We start from the raw sequence: 14,312 nt of genomic DNA, 5'->3' as shown, positions 1-14,312 counted from the left end.
TTTTCTTCAGATTATTTTTAATTTTAAAAGGCTTCCCTTAATATCTGGTTTGCAATCTTCCAAGGCTAGTGTCAATGTTCAGAGTATTGTGTGCTTTTTTGAAACCATAAGTTTAATAGAATTAGATATCTATGCTACCGTCAGGGAAACTGAGTGAGGGCCCTCTCAAAAATGATTTATTTCATCTATGAAATGGTTTATTAATTCATTTCATCTAGGATATGGTTAATAATTTAAGGGGACATAAGTCAGTATATCTCAAACCTGGTGATAGTGACACTGGTTAGAAGTAGGTGACAGTTGTGAAAATAACTTTGGGTTTCTGTTTTCTGAAATCAAGGGAACATTCAAGCCTACAAAAAGGTGGAGAGAAACATCATTCTTTCTCCTTAAAACTTGTTCTTTGGGAGATTATTAGACACTTTTAGAAATTATTTTGATGGCTGATGAAGAGTTCAGCATAAAAGAGCAGAGCTATGTATAGGACTTCATCTTTTACATTTTTTTCCTTTTTGTCACATACTTATTGCTGAGTCATTCACTGTATGTTGGTGGGAGAAAAAACCATCATGGACCACTTCTGCTTTCCTTAAGTCATAATGAGATACATGTATATTTTGGGACAGTTATCTGGCTTTGAGGTTCATTCTTTCCTTCTAACTAAATAAACCTTTGTTTCTTATGCTCTAAGCTGACAGTAGATCCCAGGTACAGAGGGCACGCTATGAGGCAGCTAATTGGAAATACAAGTATGGTTATGAAATTCCCGTGGACATGCTGTGTAAAAGAATCGCTGATATTTCTCAGGTCTACACACAGAATGCTGAAATGAGGCCTCTTGGTTGTTGTAAGTATGCAAAGAAGTCTCCCAAATAATTAATGAATTCAGATTGTTTTTTAGAGAACATGCATTAAGGAAGTTATTTCAGTAAGACTTGGGTTTTGAACATGTGGTTTGGAAAATTTATGAAAGGTGAGAAAAATCTTTATAATAAATGGGTGTTGGCTCATTATCAGAGAAATGCAAATCAAAACCATAATGAGGTATCATTTCACGCCCATCAGAATGGCTGCTATCCAAAAGACTACAAGCAATAAATGCTGGAGAGGGTGTAGAGAAAAGGGAACCCTCTTACATTGTTGGTGGGAATGCAAACTAGTACAGCCACTAATGAGTACACTGTGGAGATTCCTCAAAAAACTGGAAATAGAACTGCCATATGACCCAGCAGTCCCACTGCTGGGCATACACACTGAGGAAACCAGAATTGAAAGAGACACATGTACCCCAATGTTCATCGCAGCACTGTTTATAATAGCCAGGACATGGAAGCAGCCTAGATGCCCATCAGCAGATGAATGGATAAGGAAGCTGTGGTAGATATACACAATGGAATATTACTCAGCCATTAAAAAGAATACATTCGAATCAGTTCTGATGAGGTGGATGAAACTGGAGCCTATTATACAGAGTGAAGTAAACCAGAAAGAAAAACACCAATACAGTATACTAACACATATATATGATATTTAGTCAATTGGTAAAGATAACCCTGTATGCGAGACATCAAAAGAGACACAGATACATAGAACAGTATTATGGACTCTATGGGAGAGGGCGAGGGCGGGAGGATATGGGAGAATGGCATTGAAGCATGTAAGTTATCATATGTGAAATGAATCGCCAGTCCAGGTTCAATGCATGATACAGGGTGCTCGGGGCTGGTGCACCGGGATGACCTGGAGGGATGGGATGGGGAGGGAGGTGAAAGGGGGGTTCTGGAAGGGGAAAACATGTACACCCATGGTGGATTCATGTCAGTGTATGGCAAAACAAATACAATATTGTAAAGTTAAAAAATAGAAAATTAATTAAAAAAAAAAGATACAGGCTAAAAAAAATAAATGGGTGTTGGAAGGATAGGTTTCACAGCCGTATTTTAGGCACTGCCTTTAAATATGAGACACTATTAGGCTTTTGTAGTGGAGATTCCACTGCACCTCCAGAATACTAGTTCAAAGAAAATGCCTAAATTAGGCATCTTAACATTGTAGTTGTTTCTTTTGACCACCCTAAAGATTCAGGTTCACATACGTATGCCTGTGATTCATATACTTTATATTTTATATTTTGTATACTTTTATATATTTTATATTTTATGTACTTTATATTCATATAAAGAAGAATAAATTTCTTTTAAAAAACAAGTAAAATTTTATTGGGAGAGAAATAAGATTTACTGATTTAGACTTAATGGAATATGTTAGCCTGGAAAATTCAACATGTCTGTTTCAGACAGCATGTCATTTATTTATGAGAATTAAAGCAGTCACTGTAATGATTTTTCTTTAGCACCTGACCTGTTTTTGACCTATTACTTAAAAAGTCTCCCTTGATTTCTTCAGTGATGCTCTTCTCCTCTGCCTCCTCACTTTCCTTAGCTCATCCTCGTCTACTGGTCCATTAAATGTTGTTCATCAGGTTTCTCTTCTTGGTCCTTCTGTCCTCTTTGTTTTGTCTGGGTAATCTCATCCGCTTTCATGGCTTTATTTTACTGCCTCATCTATATGCCAGTCACTCCCTCATTAGCTTTATCCCAGTCTCTTCCTTCATGTCCCGCAGATACTTCAAACTCGAAATCATTGCTGTTTTCCTGCTCATCCTCAACTTTTTTTCTACCTCACCTCACCTTCCCTGGTCTTCTATTTAGTCAGACTATCAAGATTTACTGCAGAATATCTGGCCCTTCCATCTTCCTGTGTCACTTTTTCATCGTCTCTTGCCTTTGCCACCTATTTTACCACCTTTCTCCCTCCTTACTCTTTCCTCAACTGTTCCATATTGCTACCTGAGTTGTCATCCTAGAGTTTTGTTCTTAATAGGATGTACAGGGTGTCTTACAGAGTTGCCTCTTTCTTGTGCTGCATTTCTCTTTCTCCTGAAGCTGCTGTAATACATGGATCTTTTTGTCATTCCCTGGGTGTGTCCTGACCTTTTGTCCCTTTATGTGTGTTCCTTTTGCCTTGATTGCCCTTCCTTTCCTTATCATGTGTTAAACCCTGCTCATCTTGCAAGACCCTGGAGTAAGGAAATGTTAACTTCCCCTGCTCCCCACTCCAGGCAGTAAGTGGGTATTTCTTTTGTGGTGTCCTTGGTACTTTGTACTGTATGTCAAGTATAAAATGTAAAGAAATGTTATGGATAACATAAGACACTATATTAAAAAGGTTCAGATGGGGTTAAGCCGTTCTTTAAATACTTTGTTACCTGTTCTGCTGAGTAGAGAGAAGTTTGGCGGTGGTGTTTATCTTAATTGTATGCCATTATAATAACATACTTATAATAAGTTATGTGTACAGAATTTAGAATTTGGTTTATACTGACTAGTACAGGAATATATATCAACAGTAACAAAGAAGGGCATTACAGAGGTGAGCAGCTGGTCCCTAGGTAGTGCCAGCATTCCCAAGGTGAGTTCCATACACTTTCAGTTCTCTGGAACCTTGTTCTCTGGAACCTTAATAGGTAGTTCCTAAATTAAAAAAAAAAAAGTATTCTGTGGTCAAATAAATTTAAGAACTACTGAGGTAAAGTAGATCAGCTTACAGCAGAAGATTTTTAAACATTTAATATGCTTTTGTATATTTTCTAAAAATAGTATGTGACAAGTGTAGCTTTCAAATTTATCTAACCAGTTAACATCTTGAGGGGTTGGGGTTCAGAGGAACGTGCTTTAGGTAATAGCAGGGATTAGAAAATTGTTTGTATATTACATTTGTGATCATTCAGACCTTTTAAAAATCTGTGATAAAACCTTTTGCAAAGTGGAGATTTGTTACCTAATTTATCTGTGGTGATAAACTATGTTTTGTTACTAGTTTTCTTAAAGCAAAATGTTTTTAAAAAAACTCTGAATTGGCTGACTTGATTTTCTTTGCTTTCATGAGTTGCCTTTTCTATATAACATCATTTAATTTCCACATTTATTGAGCACTTACTATCTGTCACACATTAAAAAGCCTGTTCTTAGGAATTATATATATATCCTGAAATAGCCAGAGTAATGATTAACAGCTATGTGACAACACCAAGAGAGATGAAATCTGGTTGTATGAAGGTTTAAGATATTTAATGAGGGTCTTTCTTTCTGTCTAGGTATGATTTTAATTGGTATAGATGAAGAACAAGGCCCTCAGGTGTACAAGTGTGATCCTGCAGGTTACTACTGTGGGTTTAAAGCAACTGCAGCAGGAGTTAAACAAACTGAGTCAACCAGCTTCCTTGAAAAAAAAGTAAAGAAGAAATTTGATTGGACCTTTGAACAGACAGTGGAAGTAAGTTAACTGAAAGGAGCTGACCTTTTTTTTAAATGCTATATAGAATAATGAAGATCATTGCATTCCTGGGATATTCATGATATCCAAGTTTGTCAGGTTAATAGTAAAATTGGTGTCACATGGGAACAATGAGGACTGCTTTATTCATCTAATTCTCTGTCTCATACTGTATTTGAGACTGCTTTCAGCAAAACACATAAAATGGGAAAATAAAACTGAGAATCAAGTTAAGACCAGGCCGAAAACCTGCATGGTTGCGATTCAAATTAGACGTAAGCTAACTGGAAGCAGAAGTGAGAAAGTTGAGTCAGTAATGTTGCTCTTATGGTCCTAAAGGAAAAGCAGTCACACACCAAGTTTTTAGGGAAGCAGATATCTTCATAGTAAAATAGTATGCTCACAGGATGACTTGACAGAGAAATTATAACTGGAATGCCTAGAGTCAGTGTTAAGCAGGATTCTTGAGGGGATTGTTAGTTATGATTGGAAAGTTTTAAATTGACAGGACAAGCCAAAATTCTTATACAAGTACTTAGTAACCTTAGACTAAAGAAGCTTCTTATTTATTGCCAAGAAGTTAAAAACAAAATTATAGTAAATTGTTGAAAAGAAGATCTGGGATACAGCAATTCTGAAGACTAACATGATTCTGATAAACGAGAAAGGAAAAATTACCATCTAATAACTTTATGTTTGGTTGGCAGTATTATCATATACTAACAGGAAATGTAAATCTCGTTCTTATGTGGGAGGTACTGTCTAAATGTCTCAAAGTTTTTTTTTATTGCAATTCATAGTTACATGAATTAATTAATCACATCACGTACAAAGCCGCTTAAAACATTCTTAAAGTGTTATTACTGTAAATTCCTTGAAAGAAGGCTGTATTCATCTTTATCCTCTCCGTGTCTCACTCCCAAGTGCTGAGCATATTATCTGGCATGTAGTGATCATCAGGTAAACAGACTGTTTTGTCTTAATCACCCTATTTTTCTTGTGAGACGCCTTTCATTTATAGTTCAACTTGGTATAAACAAGTTTCTTGTTATTGGCAGGCAACATCTTAGAATTAAGCAATCTGTGTGGCTGTTGAACTACCACCCCAAAAATGAATAGCTTGTTGTTAATTCATGAGTTGAATAAGATTGGAATCTCTGAAAAATTCTATATTATTTTAAAGTTGATACTTTTTTTCAGACTGCGATTACATGCCTGTCTACTGTTCTATCAATTGATTTCAAACCTTCAGAAATAGAAGTTGGAGTAGTTACAGTCGAAAATCCTAAATTCAGGTGAGTTACATTGTTGGTTAGGTACTTGAAGAAGTTTGCCAAGTGATAAATTCTAGTGTAGAAAGGCGGAGGTGTGTTGGTTTATTCGTCCTATAACTTGAAGAAAAAACACTTTTTTGAACTAGAGTTAGGTTTTTCCCCAGCACCTGAGAGATCTGGTTTTGTTGTTATTGTCATTCGTTTTATTATTTCTTTAACTGCGTCGGGTCTTGGTTGCAGCACGCAGCATCTTTGTCGCACACTCTCTGGTTGTGTGTGGGCTCCGGAGCTCACAGGTTCGGTAGTTGTGGCGCACAGGCTTAGTTGCTCTGCAGCCTGTGGGATTTAGTTCCCCCATCAGGGATTGGACCCGCATCCCCTTGCATTGCAAGGTGGATTCTTAACCACTAGACCACCAGCGAGGTCCTAAGAGGTCTGTTTTAAAACTTATTGGATGTCTCCTTAAAACAGACATAACTGCTTTTCTTTTCATTTTATTTTATACCTAATACCAGTGGTGATGTACAATAACCTTTTTTATATAAGGAGTAAAGTAAGAAAAGTGTTTTTCTTTTTTTAGCTTAAGGCCAATAGAAATTCAGCTCCAAACTAGTAATTTTCAGATGGAGCTTCGATTATTTAATGGTTACTTAAATGGAGCTTTGAAGAACAATATGAAATCCTGATGTACATCAGACCCTATCTGGATATCTTTGAAACCCCCAGGTTTTACATACAGCTAATTGAATATCTGATGCTGGACTGGATGCTTGTCTGTTCTTACTCACAGCTTCCATGAGTCAGATCTGTACTGGGTGCTTAACATGTTATCAGTTCACTTAATCCTCCCAGCAAACTTGTGAGGTGGTTTACTTTTACCATGAACCTGGATACTCTTGTGAATAGAGAATGTTTCTATTAAATCACTGATGCAAGGAACCTGCTGGAAGGCATGTTAACTGTTACGTGTATTTACTCTTAGGTCAGAATTAAAACAACACATGTCAAGGTTAGGGCTGGGGAACAAAAGTAGTAAACTAAGCTTAACCAGACCTTTCAGAGCTTCATTAGTACATTTTTCTAGTTTGTCCTTTTTGTTGCCTCCGGGTAAGTAATATAAACTTGAAAAATTTAAGAAAAATTTATAGAGCTTTTTTAAAAAACATAACTGAATTCCCCTTTACCCCCTGGAGGAAAAGATTGCCCCCCCTTTTTTTTTTCAAAGCAATAAAATTCCAGCAGGAGCAATTTCTCTAAAGGACCTCCAGTTAGTTCTTGTTTTCTATTCTGAGACCCTTCTATAACTTTTAAAATCTTTATTTTCATCTACTAGTTAAATAAGAAAGCAAAGAGCCTATGTCTTCAGAAAACTCTTCTATCATTTATAAATTGTGATAGTATTTAAATAATAAATAGAATATATATATTTATATGTATAAATAATAGCTAGATAGTTAAGTATTTAAATAATAAGCATAAACAACTGTATAAACTACTTGCATACATGCAAAGTCACTTCACTTGTTGTCTGTGCAACCCTGTGGACTGTAGCCTGCAAGGCTCCTACTGTCCATGGGATTCTCCAGGCAAGAACACTGTAGTGGGTTGCCATGCCCTCCTCCAGGGCATCTTCCTAAATCAGGAATCAAGTGGGTATCAACCTATCAAATCGGGTGATAGGTACACAAGAGGTCATTACTATCCTACTTTTGTGTGTGTGTGTGTGTATGTGTTTATTTTGCATAATAAAAGGTTTTTAAAAAGTAAATAGCTGTGGGGTTTTTTTTCCCTTTGCCTTCCAGGATTCTTACAGAAGCAGAGATTGACGCTCACCTTGTTGCTCTAGCAGAGAGAGACTAGACACTGTAGTTAGTTTACCAAATCCGTGACGCCACTTGCCTGTGTGTTTGGTAACAACAGACCGACATTTTGGGGGCCCCTCGATTGAAAAAGGAACTTCTCCCACTCTTGCTGCCACTGAAATGGTTAGGACTCTGTATAAATAAAACCAGTGCTTTTGGAAAATGATCGCGTCCTGTCTTTTTTACCTCCAGTTTCAAGTATTAAGTCTTTGGTATGTGCAGACTGTTAAATAAATGTTCACCACCTTCACATGGTAGTTTTTATTCATTTTGTTGAGAGATCCATGTTTCTTTGGCTTAAGGAACTTAATAGCCAGAAATTTAAACTATAGCTTGTATGGCATAATTAATAAATCACAAACTAAAACTCTGTTTTCAAAACTTGCTCTGACTGTAGTAACTTGGCATGGGAAGCAGTCTTTTTTACAATTCCTCATTCATTCCTGAACTTGAATTCCAAGTACCATTGGAGGTTTTAACTATAGTTAAATGATTAACATTATTGATCTTCAGTAGTTGGGGTAGACATTTAATCTATATTCAATAAGAATCAGTATTTTTAAGAGCAGAAATTGTAGTTACCTTTGAGAAACAATAGGGTTAGAAAAGTTGTAGAAAGTGTATTTTCTTTGCTGCCTTAAGATTGATTATTTAAAGCAGACTTTAAGAAATTGGTCTATAGTAAAGGAGAGATACCACCATAAACAACATTAAGGGGAAAAGAGCAAACTATATTCTGAATAATCTTTTTTTGAATTAAGTGTTTAAACTTCCCAGAGTAGATCCCTGGTGACCTCAGCCATTAATTGTTATGTAAGTATGTGGTTAGTAGCTCAGTCATGTCTAACTTTGCAACCCCATGGACTGTAGCCTGCCAGGCTCCTCTCCATGGGATTTTCCAGGCAAGAATACTGGAGTGGATTACCATTTCCTTCTCCAGGGGATCTCGACCCAGGGATCGAACCTGCATTTCCTGCATTGGCAGGCGGGTTCTTTACCACTGAACCACCTAGGAAGCCTCACTGTTACAGAGGATCCAGAAATCTTGGAATGTCTGAGGCCAATACATTTCATGTTCTCCTTTGCACCGGATGAGTCTGGTGCTGTTGATGTTACCTCCGGCAGGTGAGCATGGCTGCTGGTCCAGTACCAATCCCTGTAGTCAGCTGCTCCTATTCCTGCAGCCACCAGGCCCGCAGAAGGAGAGCAATGTGAACTTGTGACCACTAGATGCAGGAAACTTCACCGACCACATCCTCTTCAGAACTGAGTCATGAGTTGTACTGTGTCCTAAAAGGGAAGCAGAGTTCTTCCGATTCTGAGGCTGCTGCCCTGGGATTACCCATCCAGATCAACTAGGCTCTGTAAAGGTGCTGCTTTCATTTTGAAAGTGGGGTCTGTGTGAAGAATTGCTCCCCTGAAAAGACTCTGAACTTCTGTACCCTGAGGGCGTTGAGTGGCTTCACCCTCCTGGAATCGTGGGTGAGAGACTAGCCAATAACTGGGTTTTTCTATAATATCTGGTGTAGAAAGTGAAAATTTACTCATTTGTTAAGAAAAGTGTTAACATTATAATACAGTCTAGATGAATTAAGAATTAGTTTTAAGTTAAATAACCAATATTAAATTGATTATTTTATACTTAAAAGAACTGGAAGAAACAGATGAGTTTAAATATGCAAACATTCAATGCTCTAATTCTGTTTTTAACAGAGTCGTGGATTGACAACAGGGTTAACATGGAAATCTTACTCAAATGCTAAAAAAAATATGTTAAAACTAAAAATTTTTACCCAAAGGGCATTTTGATCAACTCCTAGTAAGAAATATGCAGTTGAATACTGACATTCAGAGGGGTTTGTCTAGAGATTCATGAATATGAAGCTCTTTGGGTAAACATACAGCTTTCCTTCTTTTGGTACCCACATGAAGAAACATCTTTGTTCCATTTAGATTACATGAACAACCAAGTAGGTACTCAGCTCCCTCACTAGCCCCAAATCTAACATTCAGATATATGCCACAATCAAATTACTGTATTAAGGATCTTTAGGGTCTCTTAAAGAATCAGAAATGCTAAGGTTAAATATATTCTGACCATCAATAATCACAAAATATAAGAAGCAAGTCCTAACAGCTAACATAATAATGGCACTTCGACTGAAACCATGAGTGATCCTAGGATGACTGTTAACCTTCATTTGTTTTACATTCTGGAAAACCCAGCTAATTTGTACATTTCTTTGCTTCCCTGTCTCAGGGGCTTCTTTGAAGCCTCAGGCCTTCTCTAAAGCCAGGAAACCCTGTTCAGTGTGTGCAAGGCTAACACACCAGAAATTGTGTAAAGAATATCTGCCAAAACTGGTGAGTAAACGTCTAAGTTCTTGTGGGGCATTTCTGGAATGGGCCATGGTGGTTTAGTTGCTAAGTTGTGTCCAACTGTTTGCGACCCCATGGACTGTAGCCCACCAGGCTCCTCTGTCCATGGGATTTTCCAGGCACTTTTACAGCATCTTCTTTTAGGATTTGAAATAGCTCAACTGGAATTCCATCACCTGCACTAGCTTTGTTCATAGTGATGCTTCCTAAGGCCTACTTGACTTTGCATTCCAGGATGTCTGGCTCTAGTCCAGTAATCACACCATCTTGGTTATCTGTGTCATGAAGATCTTTTTTGTATAGTTCTTCTATGTATTCTTGCCACCTCTTAATATCTTCTGCTTCTGTTAGGTCCATAACCATTTCTGTCCTTTATTGTGCCATCTTTGCATGAAGTGTTCCCTTGGTATCTCTAATATTCTTGAAGAGATCTCTAGTCTTTCCCATTCTGTTGTTTTCCTCTGTGTCTTTGCATTGATCACTGAGGAAGGCTTTCTTATCTCTCCTTGCTATTCTTTGGAATGCTGCATTCAAATGGGTATATCTTTCCTTTTCTCCTCTGCCTTTCTGCTTCTCTTCTTTTCATAGCTATTTGTAAGGCCTCTTCAAACAACCATTTTGCCTTTTTGCATTTCTTTTCTTCGGGATGTCTTGACCACTGCCTTCTGTACAATGTCATGAACCTACGTCCGTAGAACCTCCGTCCGTAGTTCATCAGGCACTTTATCAGATCTAATCCCTAATCTATTTGTCACTTCCACTGGATAATGGTAAGGGATTTGGTTTAGGTCATACCTGAATGGTCTAGTGGTTTTCCCTACTTTCTTCAATATAAGTCTGAATTTGGCAATAAGGAGTTCATGATCTCACAGTCAGCTCCTGGTCTTGTTTTTGCTGACTGTACAAAGCTTCTCCATCTTTGGCTGCAAAGAATATCATCCGTCTGATTTTGGTATTGACCATCTGGTGATGTCCATGTGTAGAGTCTTCTCTTGTGTTGTTGGAAGAGGGTGCTTGCTATGACCAGTGCATTCTCTTGGCAAAACTCTATTAGCCTTTGCCCTGCTTCATTTTGTACTGCAAGGCCAAATTTGCCTGTTACTCCAGGTGTTTCTTGACTTCCTACTTTTGCATTCTAGTCCCCTATAATGAAAAGGATATCTTTTTTGGGTGTTAGTTCTAAAAGGTCTTGTGGGTCTTCATGGAACTGTTCAACTTAAGCTTCTTCAGCATTACTGGTTAGGGCATAGACTTGGATTACCGTGATATTGAATGGTTTGCCTTGGAAATGAACAGATGTTTCTGTCATTTTTGAGTTTGCATCCAAGTACTGCATTTCAGACTTTTTTTGACTATGAGGGCTACTCCGTTTCTTTTAAGGGATTCCTGCCCACAGTAGTAGATATAATGGTCATCTGAGTTAAATTCACCCGTTCCAGTCCATTTTAGTTCACTGATTCCTAAAATGTCAATGTTCACTCTTGCCATCTCCTGTTTGACCACTTCCAATTTGCCTTGATTCATGGACCTAACATTCCAGGTTCCTATGCAATATTGCTCTTTACAGCATCAGACTTTTACTTCCATCACCAGTCACATCCACAACTGGGTGGTGTTTTTGCTTTGGCTTTGTCTCTTCATTCTTTCTGGGATTATTTCTCCACTTATCTCCAGCAGCATATTGGGCACCTACCAACCTGGGGAGTTCATTTTTCAGTGTCCTATCTTTTTACCTTTTCATACTGTTCGTAGGGTTCTCAAGGCAAGAATACTGAAGTGGTTAGCCAGTCCCTTCTCCAGTGGACCACGTTTTGTCAGAACTCTCCACCATGACCCATCCGTCTTGGGTGGCCCTACACGGCATGGCTTATAGTTGCATTGAGTTAGACAAGGCTGTGGTCCATGTGATCAGGTTGGTTAGTTTTCTGTGATTGTGGTTTTCAGTCTGTCTGCCCTCTGATGGAGAAGGATAACAGGCTTATAGAAACTTCCTGATGGAAGAGACTGACTCAGGGGGAAACTGGGTCTTGTTCTGATGGGTGGGGCCATGCTCAATAAACCTTTAATCTAATTTTCTGTTGATGGGTGGAGCTGTGTTCCCTCTCTGTTTGACATGAGGCCAAACTCTGGTGGAGGTAATGGAGATAGTGGGGACCTCCTTCAGACTGTCCTGTGCATGCACTGCTGCACTCAGTGCCCCCAGCCCCACAGCAGGTCACCGCTGACCCACACCTCCACTGAAGACTCCTGGACACTCACATGCAATTCTGGGTCAGTCTCTTGTGGGGTCACTGCTCCTTTCTCCAGGGTCCTGGTGCACACAAGGTTTTCTTTGTGCCCCCCAAGAGTCTGTTTCCCAGTCCTGTGTAAGTTCTGGTGCCTCTATTGTGGGTAAATGGCAATCTCCTCCAAGAGGGCTTATGCCATACCCAGGTCTGCTGTACCCAGAGCCCCTGTCCTTGCAGCAGTCCACTGCTGACCTGTACCTCCGCAGGAGACACTCAAACACAGTTATGGTTCAGTCTCTGTGGGATCTCGGGGTCCTGGTGTGCACAAAGTTTGTTTCAGCCCTGTGAGCATCTCTGGTGGGTATGGGTTTGATTCTAAACTCAATTTTGTTTAGAATCATTTCGCGATTTCAATATGCCAGCAAGTTTTGAAAACTCAGCAGTGGCCACAGGAATGGAAACAGTCAGTTTTCATTCCAATCCCAAAGAAAGGCAATGCCAAAGAATGCTCAAACTACAGCACAGTTGCACTCATCTCACATGCTAGCAAAGTAATGCTCAAAATTCTCCAAGCCAAGCTTCAATGGTACATGAACCGTGAACTTCCAGATGTTCAAACTGGATTTAGAAAAGGCAGAGGAACCAGAGATCAAATTGCCAACATCCGTTGGATCATCGAAAAAAGCAAGAGAGTTCCAGAAAAACATCTACTTTTGCTTTAATGACTATGCCAAAGCCTTTGACTGTGTGGATCCACTGGAGAATAGTGATCCACTGGAGAAAGAAGACTTTCTGAAAATGGTGCTCTGCAACGATTCTATATCCACATGCAAAAACATGGATCTATTAATAGATACAGACCATCAGCTACCACAGAGTTAACTTACAGTGGATCATTAAGTTAAACCTCACTTAATGTGAAACACCAAACTGTAAGACTTCTAGACAATAAAAAAATCTAGGTGACCTTGGGTTTGGCAATGAGCTTTTAGATAAAATACCAAAAGCACAATCCATGAAAAAAAAATTGATAGACTTTTAAAATTGAAAACTTCTATGAAGACACTTAAGAGAATAAAAAGACAAAGTACAGACTGGAACACACACGTGTTTGGCATCCAAATGATACCAAAGACTGGTATCCAGAATATATTAAGAATTCTTTGTATGTGTGTGCATATTAGTTACAAAGAATTCTCAAAGCTCAACAATAAGGAAACACACACCCAATTTAAAAGTTCACAAAATATCCTAACAAATACCTCACTGAAGAAATCTAGATAGTAAAGAAGCATGTGAAATACACCCAACATCCTATGTCCTCAGAAATTCCACATTGAAACAATGAGATACCATACTACACATCTTTTAGAATGGAAAACTTTTTTAAAATCAATAATACCAACTGTTGGTGAGGCTTCAGAGCATCAGTAAGAATGTAAGAGCAGTACAGAGCAGTAAGCAGTAAGAATTCTGGTAAGAATGCAAAATACAACAACTTTGGGAGACAGTACAGCAGTTTCTTACAAAGGTAACCGCACTCTTACTACAACATCCAGCTATGCCTACCGACACAAAAGCTTGCACACAAATGTTTATAGCAGCCTTATCCATAATTGGCCCCAAACTGGAAGCAACCAAGATAATCTTCATTAAGTGAATGGAAAACAAACTGGTACACCCAGACAATGGAATATTATTCAGTGGTAACAAGAAAATGAGCTATCAAGCCAAAAAAGACATGGAGGAAACTTAAATGCATCTTGTAAGTGAAAGAATCCAGTCTGGAAAAGCTACATAGTGTATGATTTCAACTATAAGACATCCTGAAAAAGACAAAACTATATAGAGACAGTAAAAAGACCAGGAGTTGCCAGGAGTTTGGAAGGGGTATGTGGGAGAATAGGGGAGAGTGGGGAGCAAAGAGACTGGTGGAGAACAGGTTTAGGGCAGTGAAACTATTATTTGATACTTAATGGTAGATACAGGACACTGCATTTGTCAAAACCCATAGAAATGTACAACACAAGGAATTGCCTGGCAGTCCAATGGTTAGGATTCGGAGCTTTCACTGCCATAGCCTGGGTTCAATCCCTGGTCTGGGAACTAAGATTCTGCAAGCCACGTGGCTCCACCAAAATAAATATAAAAAAGAAACGTACAACACAATAGTAAACCTAATGTTAAGTATAGACTTTAGTTCATGATAATGTATCAATATTGGTCCATTAATT

The 14,312-nt window shown here is 38.5% G+C and overlaps 1 protein-coding gene across 4 annotated transcripts in view; it reads left to right on the top strand.

Moving 5' to 3' along the window:
- PSMA6 (proteasome 20S subunit alpha 6) overlaps positions 1–7,634 on the top strand; it is a 36,368-nt gene extending 28,734 nt beyond the window's left edge. For 2 of the 4 annotated variants that reach the window (XM_081547944.1, XM_081547943.1), the window contains exons 4-7: positions 692–847; positions 4,157–4,335; positions 5,536–5,630; positions 7,412–7,634. In XM_081547944.1, coding sequence (XP_081404070.1) covers positions 692–847; positions 4,157–4,335; positions 5,536–5,630; positions 7,412–7,469 — 488 coding nt within the window. In that variant the 3' untranslated portion in view covers positions 7,470–7,634. Of the gene's footprint in view, positions 1–691; positions 848–4,156; positions 4,336–5,518; positions 5,631–7,411 lie in introns of all 4 variants that reach the window. The other 2 variants (XM_081547946.1, XM_081547945.1) reach the window with 1 other exon arrangement.
- Positions 7,635–14,312: the final 6,678 nt, after the last annotated feature.

This window comes from Giraffa tippelskirchi, chromosome 12 (genome assembly GCF_054371585.1).
Source record: "Giraffa tippelskirchi isolate mGirTip1 chromosome 12, T2T-mGirTip1v1.2.pri, whole genome shotgun sequence".
Taxonomy (NCBI): domain Eukaryota; kingdom Metazoa; phylum Chordata; class Mammalia; order Artiodactyla; family Giraffidae; genus Giraffa; species Giraffa tippelskirchi.
This window is presented reverse-complemented; position numbering and strand designations above follow the sequence as displayed.